Source organism: Acanthochromis polyacanthus, chromosome 21 (assembly GCF_021347895.1).
Source record: "Acanthochromis polyacanthus isolate Apoly-LR-REF ecotype Palm Island chromosome 21, KAUST_Apoly_ChrSc, whole genome shotgun sequence".
Lineage (NCBI taxonomy): Eukaryota > Metazoa > Chordata > Actinopteri > Pomacentridae > Acanthochromis > Acanthochromis polyacanthus.
In genome coordinates, this window is record NC_067133.1 from 7652871 (window position 1) to 7671886 (window position 19016).

The 19016-nt window shown below is 37.8% G+C and overlaps 1 protein-coding gene across 1 annotated transcript in view; it reads left to right on the forward strand.

The window, feature by feature from the left end:
* Nucleotides 1-19016, forward strand: part of doc2a (double C2-like domains, alpha) — a 49296-nt gene that overhangs the window by 9071 nt on the left and 21209 nt on the right. The window contains exons 2-5 of the mRNA XM_022216920.2: nt 4515-4844; nt 11248-11327; nt 17397-17471; nt 18897-19006. Of these exons, the coding sequence (XP_022072612.1) occupies nt 4520-4844; nt 11248-11327; nt 17397-17471; nt 18897-19006 (590 nt within the window). The 5' untranslated portion in view covers nt 4515-4519. The remainder of the gene's footprint in view (nt 1-4514; nt 4845-11247; nt 11328-17396; nt 17472-18896; nt 19007-19016) is intronic.

A 19016-nucleotide genomic window follows, 5' to 3' on the forward strand; every position in this document is an offset into this window, starting at 1 on the left:
TTATTTCAAGGACCGTCAGAACATTGAAAATTTTTATGATTCTTACAGTTTTTACAGGTAAATAGTGTAATTCTGAAGATTTAACCTTTTAGTCCCTCAGCCTTGTTATTGAGGCACCTCCTTAGTCCCTGTAGGGACTAAGGGGTTTTAAAAAAAAAAAGACAGATAAAGTGCCTCTGGGTTTGCAACAAGTCCTCATATTCATACGACTGCATCGGTCATTTGCACCGTGCACCGGAATACGACCTATGCGGTCGTATGAACGTTTGCGCCCCTACGGGGAAAACGAACACATTACGCGATTTAATTCGCGAAACGGCTTTTCCATAGCAAAACGGCTTTTTTCTCACTTTCCCAACACGTTTTTAGGGTTATGGTTAAGGTTAGGGTTAGGGATAGGGACAGGGATAGTGTTAGATAAAAGTTTGTTCATGATGATGTTTCACCTGCGACTCCAGAGTGTCGATATTTACTCAACCGCCAGAGGTCGCATACGTCAAAACGTAACACTGGGTCGTAATACGGGCGTGTACAGACAACCTATGTGGTCGTTTTTTGTTTGAGGACAGGCTGGGGTTTCAGATCGTTTAGATGAAAATTTTGTCCAATGGACTTGAAAAGTGCTATACAAATAAAATTTTGATTGATTTTGATTGATCGAACGGATAGTCTCAGAAGCTTTTAAACCAGCTGTTTCCAACCTCAATGAATGATGTTGGTACTTTTCTTTGGAACCAGATGAAATCTGGAGAATCTGATCAGAGAGAGTTTGGGACTTTTGGGGGACTTGGGATTTGGGATTTAATTTAAGTTTCTCTCATTTAATAAATCTACGTAAAATTACAGAACTTCTTTTTACTTGCCACTATCTGTACATGTATGTTTACAACATTAAATTTTAATTTAACACTTAAATATTTGTGACATTATGATAAATTTGCATTTTATTCTTTTTAAGTTGTAAATTTTCACATTTTTTATGAAAAAATGGAATTTTACAGTTATCCAAAGTATTAGGTTGTCAATGGTATTTGTAATTTTATTGATATTTTCATGAATTTCAAACATGTGGAAAAAATCTTTATAATAAAAAGTTCTATATGTATTAATAAAACATTTCAGCCACAATTTAGTTTTTAATAGATCTTCCCTGTTTTGATATATAACAGATAAATAAATTACCGAAAAAAATATTCATTTACATACAAACTCACATCAAAACTCTGTATTTTCAAAAACAGTAATTTTTTATTTTATCATGTATACTTGAAAAATTATACTACGTATAGTATCCTAATTAAACTGATGTTTGTCCTTATTTTCAGTTGTTGTTTTTTTTACAGTTTTTGTGGTAATTTTTTTTTTTTACAAGGTTTGGTCATAAAATTACACTATTTTACTGTAATAAAATTATCTAAAAATCCATTTAACAGATATTTACCATTATCATCACTGTTTTTCAACATTACAGTATTTTAGTATTTTTAAAGATGTTTTTTCTGCCACCTTTGCTGTCAGATTTTTACAGATTTTTCTTTATCGCTTTCCTTTGAGCTTGTTCTCCGGCTCTCCTTGCACACCTGGCTGGTTCCAGCTTGTATATATTTCATATTTGAACATCTTTCCAGTTGAACCTCCTGTTTCTTCAGCTTCAGTTTCTTCCTGCATCACGCTGCTTTTCTTTGAAATCTTCTGACTTGGATACTTTTGCTGCTTTTTCCTCTTTTCATGTGTCAGAAGTCTCCTCATTACAAACCTGCTTTCAGAACCCTGCAGAGGCCTGTCGAGGCTGTTGGGCCCAAATTGCATCAGAACCAGTGTTCAGAAAAAATGAAAATAAGCAGAACTAGGTGTCTCCGTTAACATCAGGAATACACAGTGGAGCTGAAGCAGCTCAGGTTTCCTTTAATGACTCCTGACTGCTGCAGACGCTTTGGAGAGAAGAAGTGGAAATAGTAAATTAGGATGTTTCTGCTTCACTTTAAAGTGGTGATATTAGTCAATTCAGTCAACAAAGCCAAGCCCACAGTTACTGTGTCCACTCCAATATTACATTTAAGATACATTTGTGTTGAATTACTTGCTTGCCTGGATTTGACACTTGTTGGTTTTGATTCAGACTTGAGGTTGGACTTGTTGGTCTTTATGTGGAAGGTGACTGAACTTAATGGTCATGACTCATGACTTGCTGGTCTTGACTTGGAATTTAAGTTCAGACCTGAGTCTTGGCCTTGCGAATTGTTGGTGTTGGCTTAAACCTTGCTGATCCAAACTTGTTAGTCTTGACTTGGGACTTGTTAGTTGTGACTTGGGACTTGTTGGTCTTGACATGTTGGTCTTGACTCACAACTTGTTGGTTTTGATTTGGTACTTGCTGATTCTGACTTGTTGGTTTTGGACTTGGGATTTAAGTTGGGAATTTGCAGGTCTTGGCCTGGGGACTTGTTGGTTATGACTCAAGACTTGTTGATCACGTTGTGTTGTTCTCTTGTCTTGATACTTGTTTATCTAGCCTTGGAACTTGGTGGTTTTAATTGGGATCTGTCCATATTACTGCTGTCTCTGTTCCAGTCTTTTGGGAAATGCTGCTCTTGGTCGGTGGACTTGATGGCTGTGACTTGATACTCATTGGTCTTGACTTAAGGCCTTACTGATCTTCACTTGGCACTTGAGTTCAGACTTGAGTCAGGTCTTGTTGATCTTGAGTTAGTGGTCTTGATTTGGGACTTATTGGTCTTGACATGTTGATCTTGGCTCAGAACTTGTGGGTTTTGATTGAGTATTTCTTGATTTTGACTTGTTGGTTTTGGATTTGGAATTTGAATTGGAAATTGTAGGTCGTGACCTGGAGACTTGTTTGTTTTGAATGTTGACTTGATGCTCCTGATTTGGAACTTGTAACTCTTGACTTGGTACTTGTTTTTCTATTTCTATTTTAACTTGGATCTGTCTATATTGCTGCTGTCTCTGTGAACTTATTGGCTGCTTGGTCTTGATCTGGGAACTTGTTGGTAACGGCTTGGGTAGGGTTGCAGGTGTTGACTTGGAATTTAAGTTGGGACTTGATTTAGAACTTGCCCATCCTGATTTGGAACCTTTTAGTCTGAACTTAGAATTTGGGATTTCCTGATCTGACTGCTGATCTTGACTCGTTGGTCAGGACTTGTTGTTCTTAACTTGGGACTTGTTTATCTTGACTTGTTGGTCTTGACACTGGTGTTGTTGGTCTTGACTCGAGTTTTTTTTTAAAAATGTTTTGATCATTAGTTTTTGACTTGGGACTTCATGGTTCAAAGATCAGCAAGTCCTAAGTCAAGTCCATCAAGTCCTGAGTGAAGACCAACAAGTCCAGATGAACAATTCCAAATTTAGGATCAACAAGTAACTAAAGATGCACTAATTTGTATAAATAAAACACAAAATGTAGAAAAATAAGCATAAATGAGTATGAACTTGAAAGAGAATGTGTCATAGAAGCAAAATATCCAAAAACCACAGTCAACTAAATGATTGGTCTGAATAATTTTCTTTGTTTGGGATCAGTTTTCATCTCTAATGTTGTTCAGTTTTCAGATAATCTGTACTAATGGTGACATAACTCAGCTGGAAAATATAATCTGTCTTATCTGCGATGCTGTGATTGATTTTAACAAACACATGCAGAATCAGTCAATAATCTGTCAATAATTTTCCACTAAAACCTTCCCAGTGTGCTACAATGAGAGCACTAAAACAGAGTTAAAACAGGGCTCCTCTGCAGACTCATCAGAAAGGATGATGACCGTTACTCCTTTCCTTTCCTAAGAGGAAAAAATCCGCAATAATTAGTCCTAAACCTCTTTGTTTTCATCTTGTGTCAGATCAACTGAATCTACCTACAACAACTTTCTCTGTACTGACTCTCGTCTCTGGCAGATTCTTTTGAATATGGAGCCTTGAAACTCAGGTATTGTCTCGTATTCATCACCAAGCTGTGTTAACATTACAGTCGTCTCAGCTTTGAGCCTGAAAATGAAAAAGCAGAAAACTTGCTTCAGAAACTGTGAAATAAAAATGTTCCCTTTATATCGAGCAAAAATTTGAATGTCTAGTTTACATACATGTAACTTCATACATACTTCGCCAAGAAACTTTCCTGATAGACTTTTATGTATTTAAAGAGCTTTCTTTATGAATATTTACAAATATATGAATTTATTTTCGGGTTCTACTAGAATATGTTTACATGTCTTACATCTCTGAGTGTTGGCAGAGAGACAATCATTATTTGTCTGAAGAACCAAAAAGCAGAAAATGAACTCTTAGAATACACCCCATTCTTTCTTTTGCTAGTTGCATCACGTTCTATAGGTCTAGCACAAAATTAGGATTGTTTTGATTGAAATTAGGTGAAAAGCGGTAATTCAAGGTCGTGACGATGATGACATGATGAAGCTCATGTCATCTGGTCAGAAGCCACTAACTGTTGACTTGAACTCGTCTGGTTGACTGGATATCTGTTGTTGTGGTTCTAGACTCTATGACGGTGCAGAGGGGAAAGAAGCTCAGCATCTCCATCCAGGAACACATGGCCATAGACGTCTGCCCCGGACCAATCAGACCCATCCGTCAGATCTCAGCCTACTTCCCCCGGCTCTCCCCCACCTCTCCCACCCCGCTTTCCCCCAACCCGACCTCACCCCCTCCGGCCCTCAGTCCGGGCTCCGGGGCCTCGGGGATGGGAGGCCCCCAGCTGCTGTCCCCTCTGCTGGCTGAGGGTCGGCCGGGCGGCGGCGGGTCGCTTTCCCTGACCAGCAGCATCGATACGTCGGTGGAGATCCACAGCTCCGACAGTGACGACTGCAGTGAGCCTCTGTCTGTGTGTGTCTGTGTCTGTCTTTGTGTCTTTTTGTGGCTATTTTCTGTCTCTTTGTGGTTATTAGGCTTCTCTGTGACCATGTTGCCCTTTATCATTGGTCATTTTGTGTCTCTTTGTGGACTTTTAAATGTCTTTGTGGTGATTTTCTTTCTCTTTTGTGTGTTTTAAGTTTCTATTCTGTGGTTTTGTGTGTCTTTGTGGTTGTTTTGTGTCTCTTCGTGGAGTTTTTTGTCTGTCTTTGCGAGTGTTTTGTGTGTGGCTTTCATCCATTTGTTTCTTTTTGTGTATTTTCAGTTGGCCTCAAAGAGGTTCTCGTAACACATAATACATAAGGAAGGGAAAGCAGGGCTTCAGGGTGTGTTCTTCAATCTCAGATCTTCCTATCGATGTAAAAGCAGAATTCACTGAGTGTTGGATTTTTCACCCACTTATAGAGAATGTGAGCTCGGATCAAACAAGCTGGTTTCGAGCCTGTTCTACTCCCAGAACTGCGGACTTGAACTGGGGATATTGTTGGGAGTTGTAAACAGCACTTTGAGGAATTCCTTAATCCAGTTAATACATCCTCTGTTGAGGAGGTAGAGCATGAAGACTCGGGGGAATCTTTGTGATATCCATGGTCAAGTTTGCAGAGGTAGTCAGGAGACTCCTCAGTGGTAAGACATCAGGTCTGAATGAGATTTACCCCAAGATGTTGAAGGCTCTGGACCTTATTGGACTGTCTGGGCTGAAATGTCTATTCAAAGTCACATGGTCATTGGGTTTGGTGCCTGTGGAGTGGCAGACTGGGATGATGGTTTCCATTTTTAAAATGGGGGACCATATGTGACCCCCACTATCCAGTTAGTGGGGTATTACACTACTCGCGCGCAAACTTTGGTTGAACCTTAGATTCGGGAGAGGTGATGTGGTTCCATCCGGGTCCTGGAACAGTGGATCAGCTCTTTGCCCTGCAGAGCTGCTGAGAGTGTAAAAGGACTTCAACTAACCAGTCCACATATGATTTGTGGATTTGGAAAAGACCTCCAACCATGCAACAAAGGGGCTCTGTGGAATTAATTGAGGGAGTATGGGGTACCGTTGATACAAGCTATTCACTCCTTGTACAACCAAAGTCAGACTCATTTCTGGTGGGTTCTAGACTCCTCCGGGGCTGCCCCTTGTCTCTGATTCTGTTTGTGTTGTTCATGGATCTAATGGTGCAGTTGAGGTAGGAGGACGTCCGGTTTGTGGACCGGTTTAGGATCGTGTCTCTGCTTTATGCAGATGATGTGGATCTGTTGGCTTCATCAGACCTTCAGTAGCGCTGCAGCGGTTTGCAATCCGAGGACACGGTTCTCTTTCAGAAACTGTGAATTGCTCCCTCTGGGTTGGGGGAGGAGTTGCTCACCCAAGCAGAGGAGCTTAAATGTCTTGTGATCTTGTTCATGAGTGACGGGAAAATGGAGCGTGAGATGGACAGGAGGATTGGTGCAGGACCAGCAGAAATGTAGGTGTTGTAATAGATCATCGTAGTGAAAATGGAGCTGAACCGGAAGTTGAGGCTCTGGATTTACCAATCCATCTATGCTCCAACCCTCACCTATGATCAGGAGCTCTGGATAGAGACTGAAAGAACAAGATCACAAGTACAAGTGGTCGAAATTAGCTTCTTCCATAAAGTGGCTAGGCTCAGCCTTAGAGACAGGATGAGACTGGTGGTTGGACACCCAATTCAGATGCCTTCTTGGAAACTTTGTCTGGATGTTTTCTAAGCAAATCCACTTGGGAGGAGACCACAAGGTCAATCAAGAATTCTGTGGAGGGACTATATATCTCATCTGGCCTGGGAACGACCCAGCTACCGTGGATAAGAGGAAGAAAATGGATGGATGGTGTTTTTTTGTGTCTCTTTCAGATTGTTTTGTGTCTTAATATGGTGGTTTTGAGATTCTTTGGGGTTGTTTTGTATCTTTGTGTATTGGTTTTGTGCCTTTTCGCTATTGTTTTGCGTGTTTGTGGTGGCATTTCATCAGCTTATTTGTTTTTGTGGTTGTTTTGACTGTCTTCATGACTCTTTTGTGTATGTTTGTAGTCAGTTTGTGTTTTTTGTGTCTCTTTTTGCACCTCTTTGTGTTGGTTTTGTGTCTTTGTGGTTGTTTTGTTTTTCACTTTTACATTAAACCTTCACTCAGACTGGATTAACATTTCAGGTGGAGGTGGCTGGTGGAATGTTCGTCGTGGTTCCGGCTAATTTACAGAGTTTTCAGCTCCATCAAACTAGAAGATTTTAGTCTGTAATAGAGCTCAACATTCAGCAGCACAAACCTGAATGCTAAGAAATCAGAGGAAAAACACAACCTGCCAAAGAATCTTAATTTGGTTCTTCTTCAGTTTCACAGTAATTCTGTGGTCATTTTCAAGACTTTGAGATTCACGACAGACAGGAACTGCAAACAGATAATTCAGCTGCTTTGAAAGGCACCAGTTTGATCAAATTTGAACAAATAAAGGAAAAACAGCAGTAATGAGCCGACACTGTGCTGCTCTACCGAACGCCTTCATGCTGTTTTGGTTTAGTTCTTTCTCATTTACAGCCTCTCAAAGCTCCTCTTCAGAACAAACCTGTTGTACAATTATAGTTAGAGATGTATCGTCTTGTTTATTTGAAGAAAAGAGTCAGCTGCCTCCAGTTTCTGACACAAAAATGTAAAAGCAAATATTTTCATTGTGAATTTACTCGCTTCAAGATGTGTTTGTTTTGTGTCTTTTCATGGTTAGTTAATTTGTTTTGTTGCTATTTTATGTCTCTTTGTTGTTGTATTGTCTCGTTGGAGTTGTTTTGTGCCTCTTTGTAGTTGTTTTGTGTCTCTTTGTTGTCATTTTGTGTCTGTTTGTGGTTGTTTTGTGTCTCTTTGTGGTTGTTTTGCATCTTTGTGGTTGTTTTGTGTCTCGTTGTTGTCGTTTTGTGTCTCTTTGTGGTTCTTTGCATCTTTGTGGTTGTTATGTGTCTCTTTGTAGTTGTTTTGTGTCTCTTTGTTGTCATTTTGTGTCTGTTTGTGGTTGTTTTGTGTCTCTTTGTTGTCGTTTTGTGTCTCTTTGTGGTGGTTTTGTTTCTCTTTGTGGTTGTTTTGTTTCTCTTTGTGGTTGTTTTGTGTCTCTTTGTTGTTGTTTTGCATCTTTCCTGGTTGTTTTATGTCTCTCCGTGGTTGTTTTGCGTCTCTTTGTGGTTGTTTTATGTCTATTTGGCATTATTTTGTTTTTGTGTTGCGTCTTTTCTTGTCAGTTTTGTGTCTCTTAGTTATTGTTTTGTGTCTTGTGTTTGTTTTATGTCTCTTTGTGGCTGTTTTGTTTTTTTGTGGTTGTTTTGGTCCTCTTTAGTGTTGTTTTGTGTCTTTACGTATGGATTTTATATCTTTTTGTGATTGTATTGTGGATTTTTATAATAATTTTACATTTCATTGTAGATTTGTTGTGTCCTTGTGATACTCTTTTCTCTTTTTGATCATTTTGTGTCTCTGTGCTTGGGGTTTTTTGTGTGGGTTTCTCCTCTTTGAAGCATCTGACGTGGTTGTCACGTTGCAGCTTCATCTTTCAGAAGATGTAGTGATTTCATGTATCTTGTTGCAGCGATCACAGTTTGTGTAGATGCTAAATGACAACAAACTGAGCAGTCGATCCACATGCAAACTTGACGAGAGGTTTGTGTGTCTTTGCTGCTGGATGATGTTTGTGGTGATCAGAGGAACCTCACACTCTGATCAAACAGAAAACACAAAGAGGGTTCGTCCTCTGAGGGTCCTGCAGACATCGCCTGTCAGACTGCTGCTCACCGCTTCTGTATTCACTTTAATGTTCACTGCTGCAGTGAAGCTCTGAGATGTGATGCAACACAACAATAAAGACACTGAGACATGACAACAGACTCACTGAGCAGGACGACACATTTTAGTACACACTGAGCAGCCACAGCATTAAAACACTGCATGGTGTGTGTCTCTTTGTAGCTGTTTTATGTCTTTTTGTGGTCATTTTGTGTCTCTGAATTGAATCGAACTGAATTATCTTTATTGTCATTGCATTGAGGTCAATACAACAAATTTAAAAATAGCCATCTGTCACACACATCCACACACAAACAGGATAAAATAAGTAATGTGGGATAGGAGACCGAGAGTTTGGTTCTTGGACAGCTGAGGGGTAGAAACTGTCTCTGAATCACCTGTAGCACCTTCTAGAGGGTAGTAATGTGAAGACCTGATGGAAGGGGTGAGTGTTGTCGCTGGAGATGTCTATTGATTTTTTTGGTGCTGAGTCAACCACCCTCTGGAGAGCTGCCCTGTCTGCCTGTAACTCTAACCCTGAGCAGTTTAAGAACAATGCCATGATGGAGAAGGTCAGGATGTTCTCTAATGAGCAGTGATAGAAGGTCTTACGCAGACTGTCAGAAATGCAGTTTTTCCTCATTGTCCTGAGGAAGTGCAGCCTTTGCTGGGCCTTTTTTTTTTTTTTTTTTTTTTTACTGCAGCTGTAATACAATCCTGCCAAGAAAAGTCACATATTCTAATATTTTGTTGAACTACCTTTAGCTTTGAGTACGGCACTCATTCACCGTGGCATAATTTCAATAAGCTTCTGCAATGCCACAGCATTTATTTCTGTCCAGACTTGGATTCATTTTCCACCAAGATTTTGTATTGATGATGGGAGAGTTGAACCGCTGCACAAATTTTCTCCATGGGGTTGAGGTCTGGACTCTATGGAGGCCAATCCATGTGTGAAAATGATGTCTGATGCTCCCTGAACCACTCATTCTCAGTGTGAGCCCCATGAATCCTGGCTCTATCCTCTACCTGCTCCTTGTTTCTCTTTGTGATTATTTTGTGTCTATTGAGATTGTTTTGAGTTGTTTTTTTATTTCTCCACTGCAGGATCAAACATTTTATCTATCTATCTATCTATCTATCTATCTATCTATCTATCTATCTATCTATCTATCTATCTATCTATCTATCTATCTATCTATCTATCTATCTATCTATCTATCTATCTACTCATCTTGTGTCTCTTTCTGTCATCATTTTGTGTATTTTTTAGTCAGTTTGTGCTTATTTTGTGCGTTTCCCTCCATGTCTTCAGCTGACAGTGTTTCCCATCAGTGTTGTTGTGTAGCTGCAGTGTGAATTCATGAAGCTGCATCCTAAAATAACATTTGAATCCACATGAATCATGTGTAAATCATGTTGTGTAACTGGAAGAACTCCAGCTCTGTTGATGTCTTCACGTGTTTCACTGCGTGTGATCACGTATGTTCTGCTGTGTGTTGCCATGTTGTGGTGTTGTGCCAGATGCTGCTGGAATAAATCAGATTCACATCCTGAAGCTTCACATCTCTGATTAGCTCAGACACACCGTGGACATCTTTTACTCTACTTCACAATTCGTTTTTGTCATTTTGTGTCTCATTTTTCTCATTTTGTCACTATTTTTTTCTATTCTCATTCGATTATTTTGTCTAACATTTCTCATTTTGTGTCTGTTTTCTCTCATGTAGTGTCATTTTTATTTGTTCATCATTCTCATTTTGTATCTCATTTTGTGTCTTGTTCACTTCATTTAATGTCTTATTTTCACATTTTGTGTATGTTTTTTCTCATTTAAGTTCTTATATTTCTAGTTTTGCTTCTTGTATATCTCATTTTGGGTCTTGTTTTTAACTTTTTTTATTTTGAGCTTATTTTTTTATTCTTATTTTGTGTCAATTTTTTCCTCTTTTAGTGTGTCTTTTTATTTTTTCTCATTTTCTCATTTTTTCTTGTTAATTTTCTTATTTTGTGTTTTCTTTACCTCATTTTGTTTGTTATTTTTTTATATTTTGTGTCTCATTTGGGGTCTTCTTTCTCTAAATTCACTTCTCATTTATCTCATTTTGTATTTTTTGTTCTCTTTTTCTATTTAGTTTTTTGGTCAAATTTTTCTCATTTTTTGTCATTTAGTGTCATTTTAATTTTTTCTATCTCCTTTTCCTATTTTATGTCTTGCCTACCTCATTTTGTTTTCCAGCTTTTTATTTTGTGTCTCATTATCATTTTATGTCTTATGTGTCTCATTTTGTGTTTAGTTTTTCAAATATGACGTCTTTTTAAATTTTTTATCTCATATTTCTCATTTTGTGTGTCATTTTTCTCACTTTTCAACACCTATGTTGTACGTTAAAAGGGCTCCCTGTGCTGTTGTGTCGTATTTGTCTCAGTGTGACAGATGCTGCTTTAATGAATTAGATTTCCAGCCTCACATCTCTGTTTTCTCTCTTGCTTTCAATTAATTCTGACACACTGTGAACATCTCCTCTGTGTGCGACGCTCGTGTCGTTTGGTGACTTGTGCTGATTGTGTGTTGTTTTTTTGCAGCTGCTTTGGGAACGCTGGAGTTTGAGCTGCGCTACGATCAAAGTTCCAGCGAACTGCACTGCACCGTAAAGAGAGCCAAGGTAAGGAAGCAGTTTGAATACATGTAGTCTGATTACAACCCCATGTAATCTGATTACAACTACATTTGATGTGATTCCAACCACATGTGATCTGATTACAACCCCATGTAATCTGATTACACCTGTCAGAAGAACAGTCAAGTCCATAAATGTTTGGGCATTAACACAAGTTTGTATTTGAAACAAAACAAGATGTGCTTTAAGTGCTGACTTTCAGCTTTAATCTGAGGGTATTTACATCCAAATCAGGCAAACGGTGTGGGAATATAACACATTTTATATGTGCCTTCCACCTTTTCAAGGGACCAAAAGTAGTTGGACAAACTAACACAATCGCAAGTTTAACTGGATTCAGCTCAGATGACTGATCTGGCCCTTGCAGAACATTCTACTTCTCTGCCTTGAAAAAACTCTTTGGTTGCTTTGGCAGAAAGCTTCAGGTCATTGTTCATCTCCAGCATGAAGTACTGTCCAATGAGTTCTGAAGCATTCAGCTGAATTTGAGCAGATAATATTACCTGAAACACTTCAGAATTCATCCTGCTGCTTTTGTCAGCATGATGTGAAGCATGGTGGTGGCAGCATCATGATGTGAAGCATCAAAATGAAATAATGAGGGAAATAACCCACATTTGGCCTCGGAACAGTTGAGCAGCCAATCATCCAATTACTTTTGGTCCTTAAAAAGGTGGAGGGTACATATAAATTATGTCGTAATTCCTACACTATTCACTTGATTTGGATGTAAATACCCTCAAATTAACGATGAAAGTCTGCTCTCAAAGCACATCTCGATTGTTTCATTGGTAGTGTCTACAGATACGGACCCGTACCCATAGCCTGTGGCCTACGGACACGGCACTTTCCATTTGCCAGACAGATACGGACCCGTACGCGAGTCTCGTGAGTCAAGAAGCTGCTAACCACTGCAAACTGTTGAAAGGTAAGCAAAGGTTAGGGTTAGGGTTAGGTTTAGGGTCCGTACCTGTAGTACCGATGCTACAGGTCCATACCTCTAGCGTCTACCGGGAGTCACGTGACCAGATCTCGCGTATCTGATTGGCAAATGGAAAGTGCCGTATCCGTAGGCCACAGGCTACAGGTATGGGTCCGTACCTCTAGCAACAACCTGTTTCATTTCCAATCCATTGTGGTGGTGTCGAAATTCTGGAACTTTTTTAAATGTCCAAATGTTCATGGATCTGATTTTATTCACTATATTTTAAAGCTGCAGTTTCACAAAAAAATTGACACAAAATGAGGAAAACCAGGAGGCGAGAAAGTTATTTTTTCTTAAAAAAACACTTTAGATGAAGTGACTATGAATATAAATCAAGATTTTTTTGCTTAAATTTGTTTATTTTTCCTGATGGAACCAAACATCAAAGATGATACGTTCAAGGACCGTTGCAGAGTTAAAACTTTTCTGTTGCCTTTTAAACATGTGGTTCAGAGATTAAAGTTTAATTTGTTAATTCATCTAACTCCTTTGGAAATTCTTTAAATTTAAACATTTATTTTAGCAAGTTGGTGTGAAAAGTGGCATTTCTGTTTTATGTAGAACAAAGTAAAGATCGATCTCACATCCTCTGAATGTAAAATAAAAATAACCAGAGGCTGCAACAGACCCACCGGTTCACAACTAAGAGGAAACTCTCACTCAGCAGCTGAGTGCTAGAATGAAAAGTGAAGCTGTAAAGAGACATCAGGCTCTAAATCTTTTCGTCTAATTCCAGGATCAGACTGCAGCAGCTTAAACCTGCAGACTCAGGAAGCAGGTTTCATCATGAGGAGGAACTTCTTCTCTCTAATCTGAACCTTCGAATGTTGTAAAGCCGTCTGAAACCCAAAATCCCACCGAGGGTTTAAAAGGTGTCTTAAAAGGAAATGACTTCATTTAGCAGAACATGTCGTTGATCCTAAACTCTCTGACAGTCCTTGAATGTATCACCATGATGTTCTGCTTAGTTATTTATCATGTTCAATCAAAAGTACTTTATTCTTCAGTTTCATTTCAAAATTCAGCCAAAACAAACCATTTGTACCAGATTCTGTAATAAAACAACAAATTCTGAGCACCGTCCAATGAGTTCTGAAGCATTTGGCTGAATATGAGCAGATAATATTACCTGAAACACTTCAGAATTCATCCTGATGCTTTTGTCAGCAGTTAAATCATCAACAAATACGAAAGAACCAGTTCCTTTGGCAGCCATATATGCCCAGGCCATGATGCTACCACCACCATGCTTCACTAAAGAGGTGGTATCGTTTGGACTTTGAGCAGTTCCTTCCCTTCTCTAGACTCTTCTCTTCCCATCATTCTGGTACTGATTCCCCAGTTTTCAGGTTGAACTGCAGGCATCGTTTACACAGAAAGACTGAGACAAAATCATTAAAAAACACAAGAATTCTTTTGGTTGTTTTTGCATCTATTTGTGCAATTTTGCAATTTTTTTGAAACTTTGTATGTCATTTTGTGTCTTTTTGCCATTTTTAAAAAAAACTTTCCGCAATTTTTTCACCTTTACATGACATTTTTGTGTCTTTTTTAATCTTTTGTGCAAATTTTTATATAATTTTTCATCTTTTCGTGCAATTTTTCACTCTTATGTTATTTTTGCACCATTTTCTGTCATTTTTGAGCTTTTAGGTAGTTTTTAATCTTTTTGTGCACTTTTAAAAAACATTTTGATGAGTATTTGTGCCAAAAGTACCTTTTCCTCTCATCAAATTATGCAACATAAGCTGAAAATTCGGTACTCATCTTGATTTCTATGATTTCTAGAATTCTAACTTTGCTGAAGACATTTCTGAATTCCCTCTCCTTCATGTTCTTCTGTTTCCATCGAGCTGCAGGACTTCAGATTGCAGAGAAACTGAGTGAAACACCAGATCTGAGTTTTTTAGATGCTTGTGTTGCCTGCAGCTGCTTTCCTTCGTGTTGCAGTTTTGATACTTTTGCAGCAGTTTCACAAAGGGAAACAAACACCGTTGAGGGTGAAATTGCTTCATTATCTCAGAGGTGGGAGGTAATCCGAGCCTGCTGTCACCGAGCTTCTCCGTCTTTCTGTCCTCTGGTGTTTTCTGATTTGGAGTGCACACTTGAATGTCTGTGATTTCCCTCCTGGCATCATTTCTGCAGCAGAGTGAAGAAACGGGTGGATTAACTCTGTTCCGATACTTTGCTGTGTGCGGAGGTGGAGGACAGCTGAGGTTCAAAAGCAACTCCAGGTTTCAGCAGAATAATTCAGATTTCAAAGGTCTGGTAGAAACATTGGGAAGCAGCTGGGAACAAATAAACCAGTAGTATTCTCCTGATGTGGAAGTTTTCCCCTTTAATTGATTATTAACAATAAATCATGGTGAATTTAATTAGACTTTTCTGACAAAAATTCACACAAAAAAGACTCCTTCTAGTCACTGGTGGATCAGTTCTAATGGATAGAACTACACCATGAAGACGAAAGAACACTCCAAGAATCTCTGAGAAAAGGTTGTTGAAAAGCATCAGTCAGGAGATGAAACAAGAACATTTCGAAGCTGTTAAATATCTGTTAGAGTTCAGTTAAACCCATCATTGAGAAATGGAAGGATACGGAACATGAGTAAATCTGACTAGAGCAGGACGTCGTCAAAAAATGAGAGATCGTCACACGTGATGTGAAGCATGGTGGTGGCATCATCATGATGTGAAGCATGGTGGTGGCATCATCATGACCTAAAGCATGGTGGTGGCATCATCATGATGTGAAGCATGGTGGTGGCAGCATCATGATGTGAAGCATGGTGGTGGCATCATCATGATGTGAAACATGGTGGTGGCAGCATCATGATGTGAAGCATGGTGGTGGCAGCATCATGATGTGAAGCATGGTGGTGGCAGCATCATGATGTGAAGCATGGTGGTGGCAGCATCATGATGTGAAGCATGGTGGTGGCAGCATCATGACCTAAAGCATGGTGGTGGCAGCATCATGATGTGAAGCATGGAGGTGGCAGCATCATGATATGAAGCATGGTGGTGGCAGCATCATGATGTGAAGCATGGTGGTGGCATCATCATGATGTGAAACATGGTGGTGGCAGCATCATGACCTAAAGCATGGTGGTGGCAGCATCATGATGTGAAGCATGGAGGTGGCAGCATCATGATATGAAGCATGGTGGTGGCAGCATCATGATGTGAAGCATGGTGGTGGCAGCATCATGATGTGAAGCATGGTGGTGGCAGCATCATGATGTGAAGCATGGTGGTGGCAGCATCATGATGTGAAGCACGGTGGTGGCATCATTACAATGTTTCTCAGCAGCAGGTCCTGAAGGTTGGTAAAGGTAGAGGGTAAAATGAATGCAGTATATTCTACCAAAAAGCCAGTTTAAAATGATCATGATTCAATCCTAAAAAACAACAAAAGGCTAAACTTCCAACATGTTTTACTCTGAAGCAGCTTAATTTAAGCCAATCAGCTACAAACGCCACCAGAGCCGTTAAATAGTTCCATTTTGTTGCTCTGCGTTGTTTCCAGGGAAATCCGGTGCAGAGTTGCAGGACGTGTAATTGAACCAAGCATGAGTTGATCATGTGTGTCACATGAAGATTGGATTCTTTATTCATCTAGAAGGTCACATTCTTCATGTTCCTCAGTCTCATTAAAAACTCTGTGGAGACAGAAAGGAAACCTATTTGGCCGCTTTCACTGCAAATGTCAGAGCTGTTGGAGGAAATTTAGGAGCAGTCAGTGATGAAAATATGCTGAGAAGTCCATGACGAAGAACCTCCTTTAAATTCAGATCAGCAGGTCACATTTATAATATTATACCGAATCTGCTGCATTGAAGTGAAGAAAACAATGTAACTACAACCACTGCTCTGCTGCGTATTTTTCTAAATCCAGTTATTCCTTATTTTTGTGTTTTGTTCCAACTGATTTAAACTTCATCTAAACACAACAGAACCAGATTTAACGGCTGCATTTTAACAACAGCATTAAATTAACAGTTATAAAGACCTAAATTACATTCTTTTTAATCCCTGAGAAAATATACACTGTAAAAATTTGATATTTTAAAACTTTCTAGATGAAGATTTCAATGTTATTTTACAGATTTCCCTATTTAGTTAAATTAGAAGTTGAAAAACTGCAGAAAAAAACTCTAAAAAATGAATTCCCACTTTTTATTTACATTAGTTACAATTATGTATATTAAGGATAAAAAAAACAAAAAAAATTTAAAAATAGGATTTTTACAGATAATTCCTCTGTTTTGCTAAAATTAGATAATGCCTCGTAAAATTAAAGAAAAAATATGCATTTATAATTTATTTTATTTATATTTTCAAATTGTTTTATTTTATTTATTTTTTTTAATTTTTTTTTACAAATCTACATTATTCAGTATTTATTTTTGGAAAATATTTAAATGAAACATGTAAATAAAGTGATTTTGAGGGGGGAAAAAATCGCAATTTAAAGCTCAGATTTGGGTCACTTTTCACATGACACGTTCAAGGACTGTAGGAAAGTTTACAATCCTACAATTCTTTGTGTTTTTACAGTTTCTGGTTGATAAATTTCACCATTTTGTCATTTTTATTTTGGAGCAGAGACATCTTTAAAAGCACTGAGTGGGTTTTTGGGCTTCGGAGGTTGAAGTGAGTCACCGATGAATCATCTCAGACACGAATCATTAATCAGCCCAATTTAATTAACGAAGATTCAGAACAATGGAGCAGCAAACTGGAAAAGACTCACCCAAATTCTAGCAAATGTTCTTTTAGTGGAGCTCATGTTTTATTAAGAGTTCAGGGAACATCAGAAATTTGGAAATTTGATCTTTTTTTTTTTATAGATTTTTTCCTTTGGCTGATAAATTGAGTCATTTTTTAGATGTTTTTGGAGAAAATTTACTTCTGTCAGTGACTGTCTAAAAACTGTCCGAGATTTTCAGTTTTCTGTGACAAAGAAAAGCTGAAAATCTTATTTGCTCATGATTTTGTCCTTTAACCTAAAACTCTGACTAAATGTGAGTTTTCTGGGATCATCTCCTGATGTTTTGTGTCTTCAGGGCCTGAAGCCAATGGACTTCAACGGTTTGGCCGATCCGTACGTCAAACTGCACCTGCTGCCTGGAGCCTGTAAGGTGAGACTCACCGGAAATAATTATTCTAATTAAATTATTCAACATGGCTCCAGTTTCCACACAGAACTGTAAAAAAAGAAAAACTCAGTAAAAAGTCAGTAGAGATCCAGCAGTAAGGATGGAAAAAAACGTTTATAGCTGTGAAAAAAGTCAAATATTTGTTTTGTATCATTTACAAAAAAAATAGTAAATTGTTCCTTTTTTTTAAATGAAAGAATGATTTAGTATTAGTAAAAACACATATTTTGATGTGGATGTTATTTACAGTTTGGGGGCTAAATATTCTCTATAGCAACCAATTAATTAAATACAACAAAACTGTGAAATTTTATGGTAAACATTGTAAAAAAGAACAACGTAATATTTATAAGAGTATGTTTTTGTTTGTTTTATAAGTATGGACATTAATTACTTTTTTTTTTTACAAACAAAAACGATAAAATCTGTAAATTAACACTTTAAGTATATACGTTTTCCTTTCAAATAACCTTAAATTATACATTTTTTAAAAATACATCTCATTTAAATAAAACTTTAGACATTTGTTTTAAAGATTTATTTTTAAAATACACAATTTTTCGCTCAATTAATGATAAAAAACAAATGCAGATGTAAAATAATAGTTTTGCTCATTTAAATACATTAAAACTGTTGAATTATTTCAGCTATTATTATTAAAATTGTTCATAAAAACACATTTTTTGTGTGAGCATTATTTAAAATTTCTATTCATAGTTAACATGTAAATTCGTCCTTTTATTGTAATTTTATTATTTATTATCTCTAATTAAAAAAAACTGGGAAAATCTGTAAGAAAAAATGTTTAAAAAAATATGAAACATTTTTTTAAAAATCTGGAATAATCAGTTTTCTTTTCAAATAACATCTAATATCTAAAAAAACCTGATAATTTTGATAATTTTAATGTACTAAAGATGTTTTTAAAAATTATGATTTGTAAATATATGAATGACAGACTCTCATTATTTAACAAAGTGTAAATTAAAAGTTATTTCTGTGACTTTATGAGATTCTATCTGTTCACAAAACAGGAAAAATCTGTAGAATACTAGAAAATTGTGATTTTTTCTTTACAGTGTGTGATGTTGGATCAGAAGTGATTATATTAAACTGATTTTCTCTCTTCCTATTTGAGCTATTTCTTCTTTGTTCTACTTGATTGTTGTGTTGCTGTCTGCACCCTCCAGTCTGAAGTGATGAAGCCGCTGTTGTAGAAAACTCAATAAAAAGTTTAAATTATGACCAAGAGTCTGTTGGGAGTCTCAACATGAGCTGAATTCTAAACCTGGGCTGCGTTAAATCCAATCCTAAATTGGCTCAGATTGAAATTTTAAGACACGTTTGCTTCAGAGGAAACTAGAATCAGTAATTGTCAACATGTGGGCGCCTCTGTGTGTTTTTCAGGCCAATAAGCTGAAGACAAAGACGATCCGTAACTCCCTGAACCCGGTGTGGAATGAAACGCTGACCTACGTGGGCATCACCGAGGAGGATATGCACCGCAAGACGCTCAGGTGAGCGTTG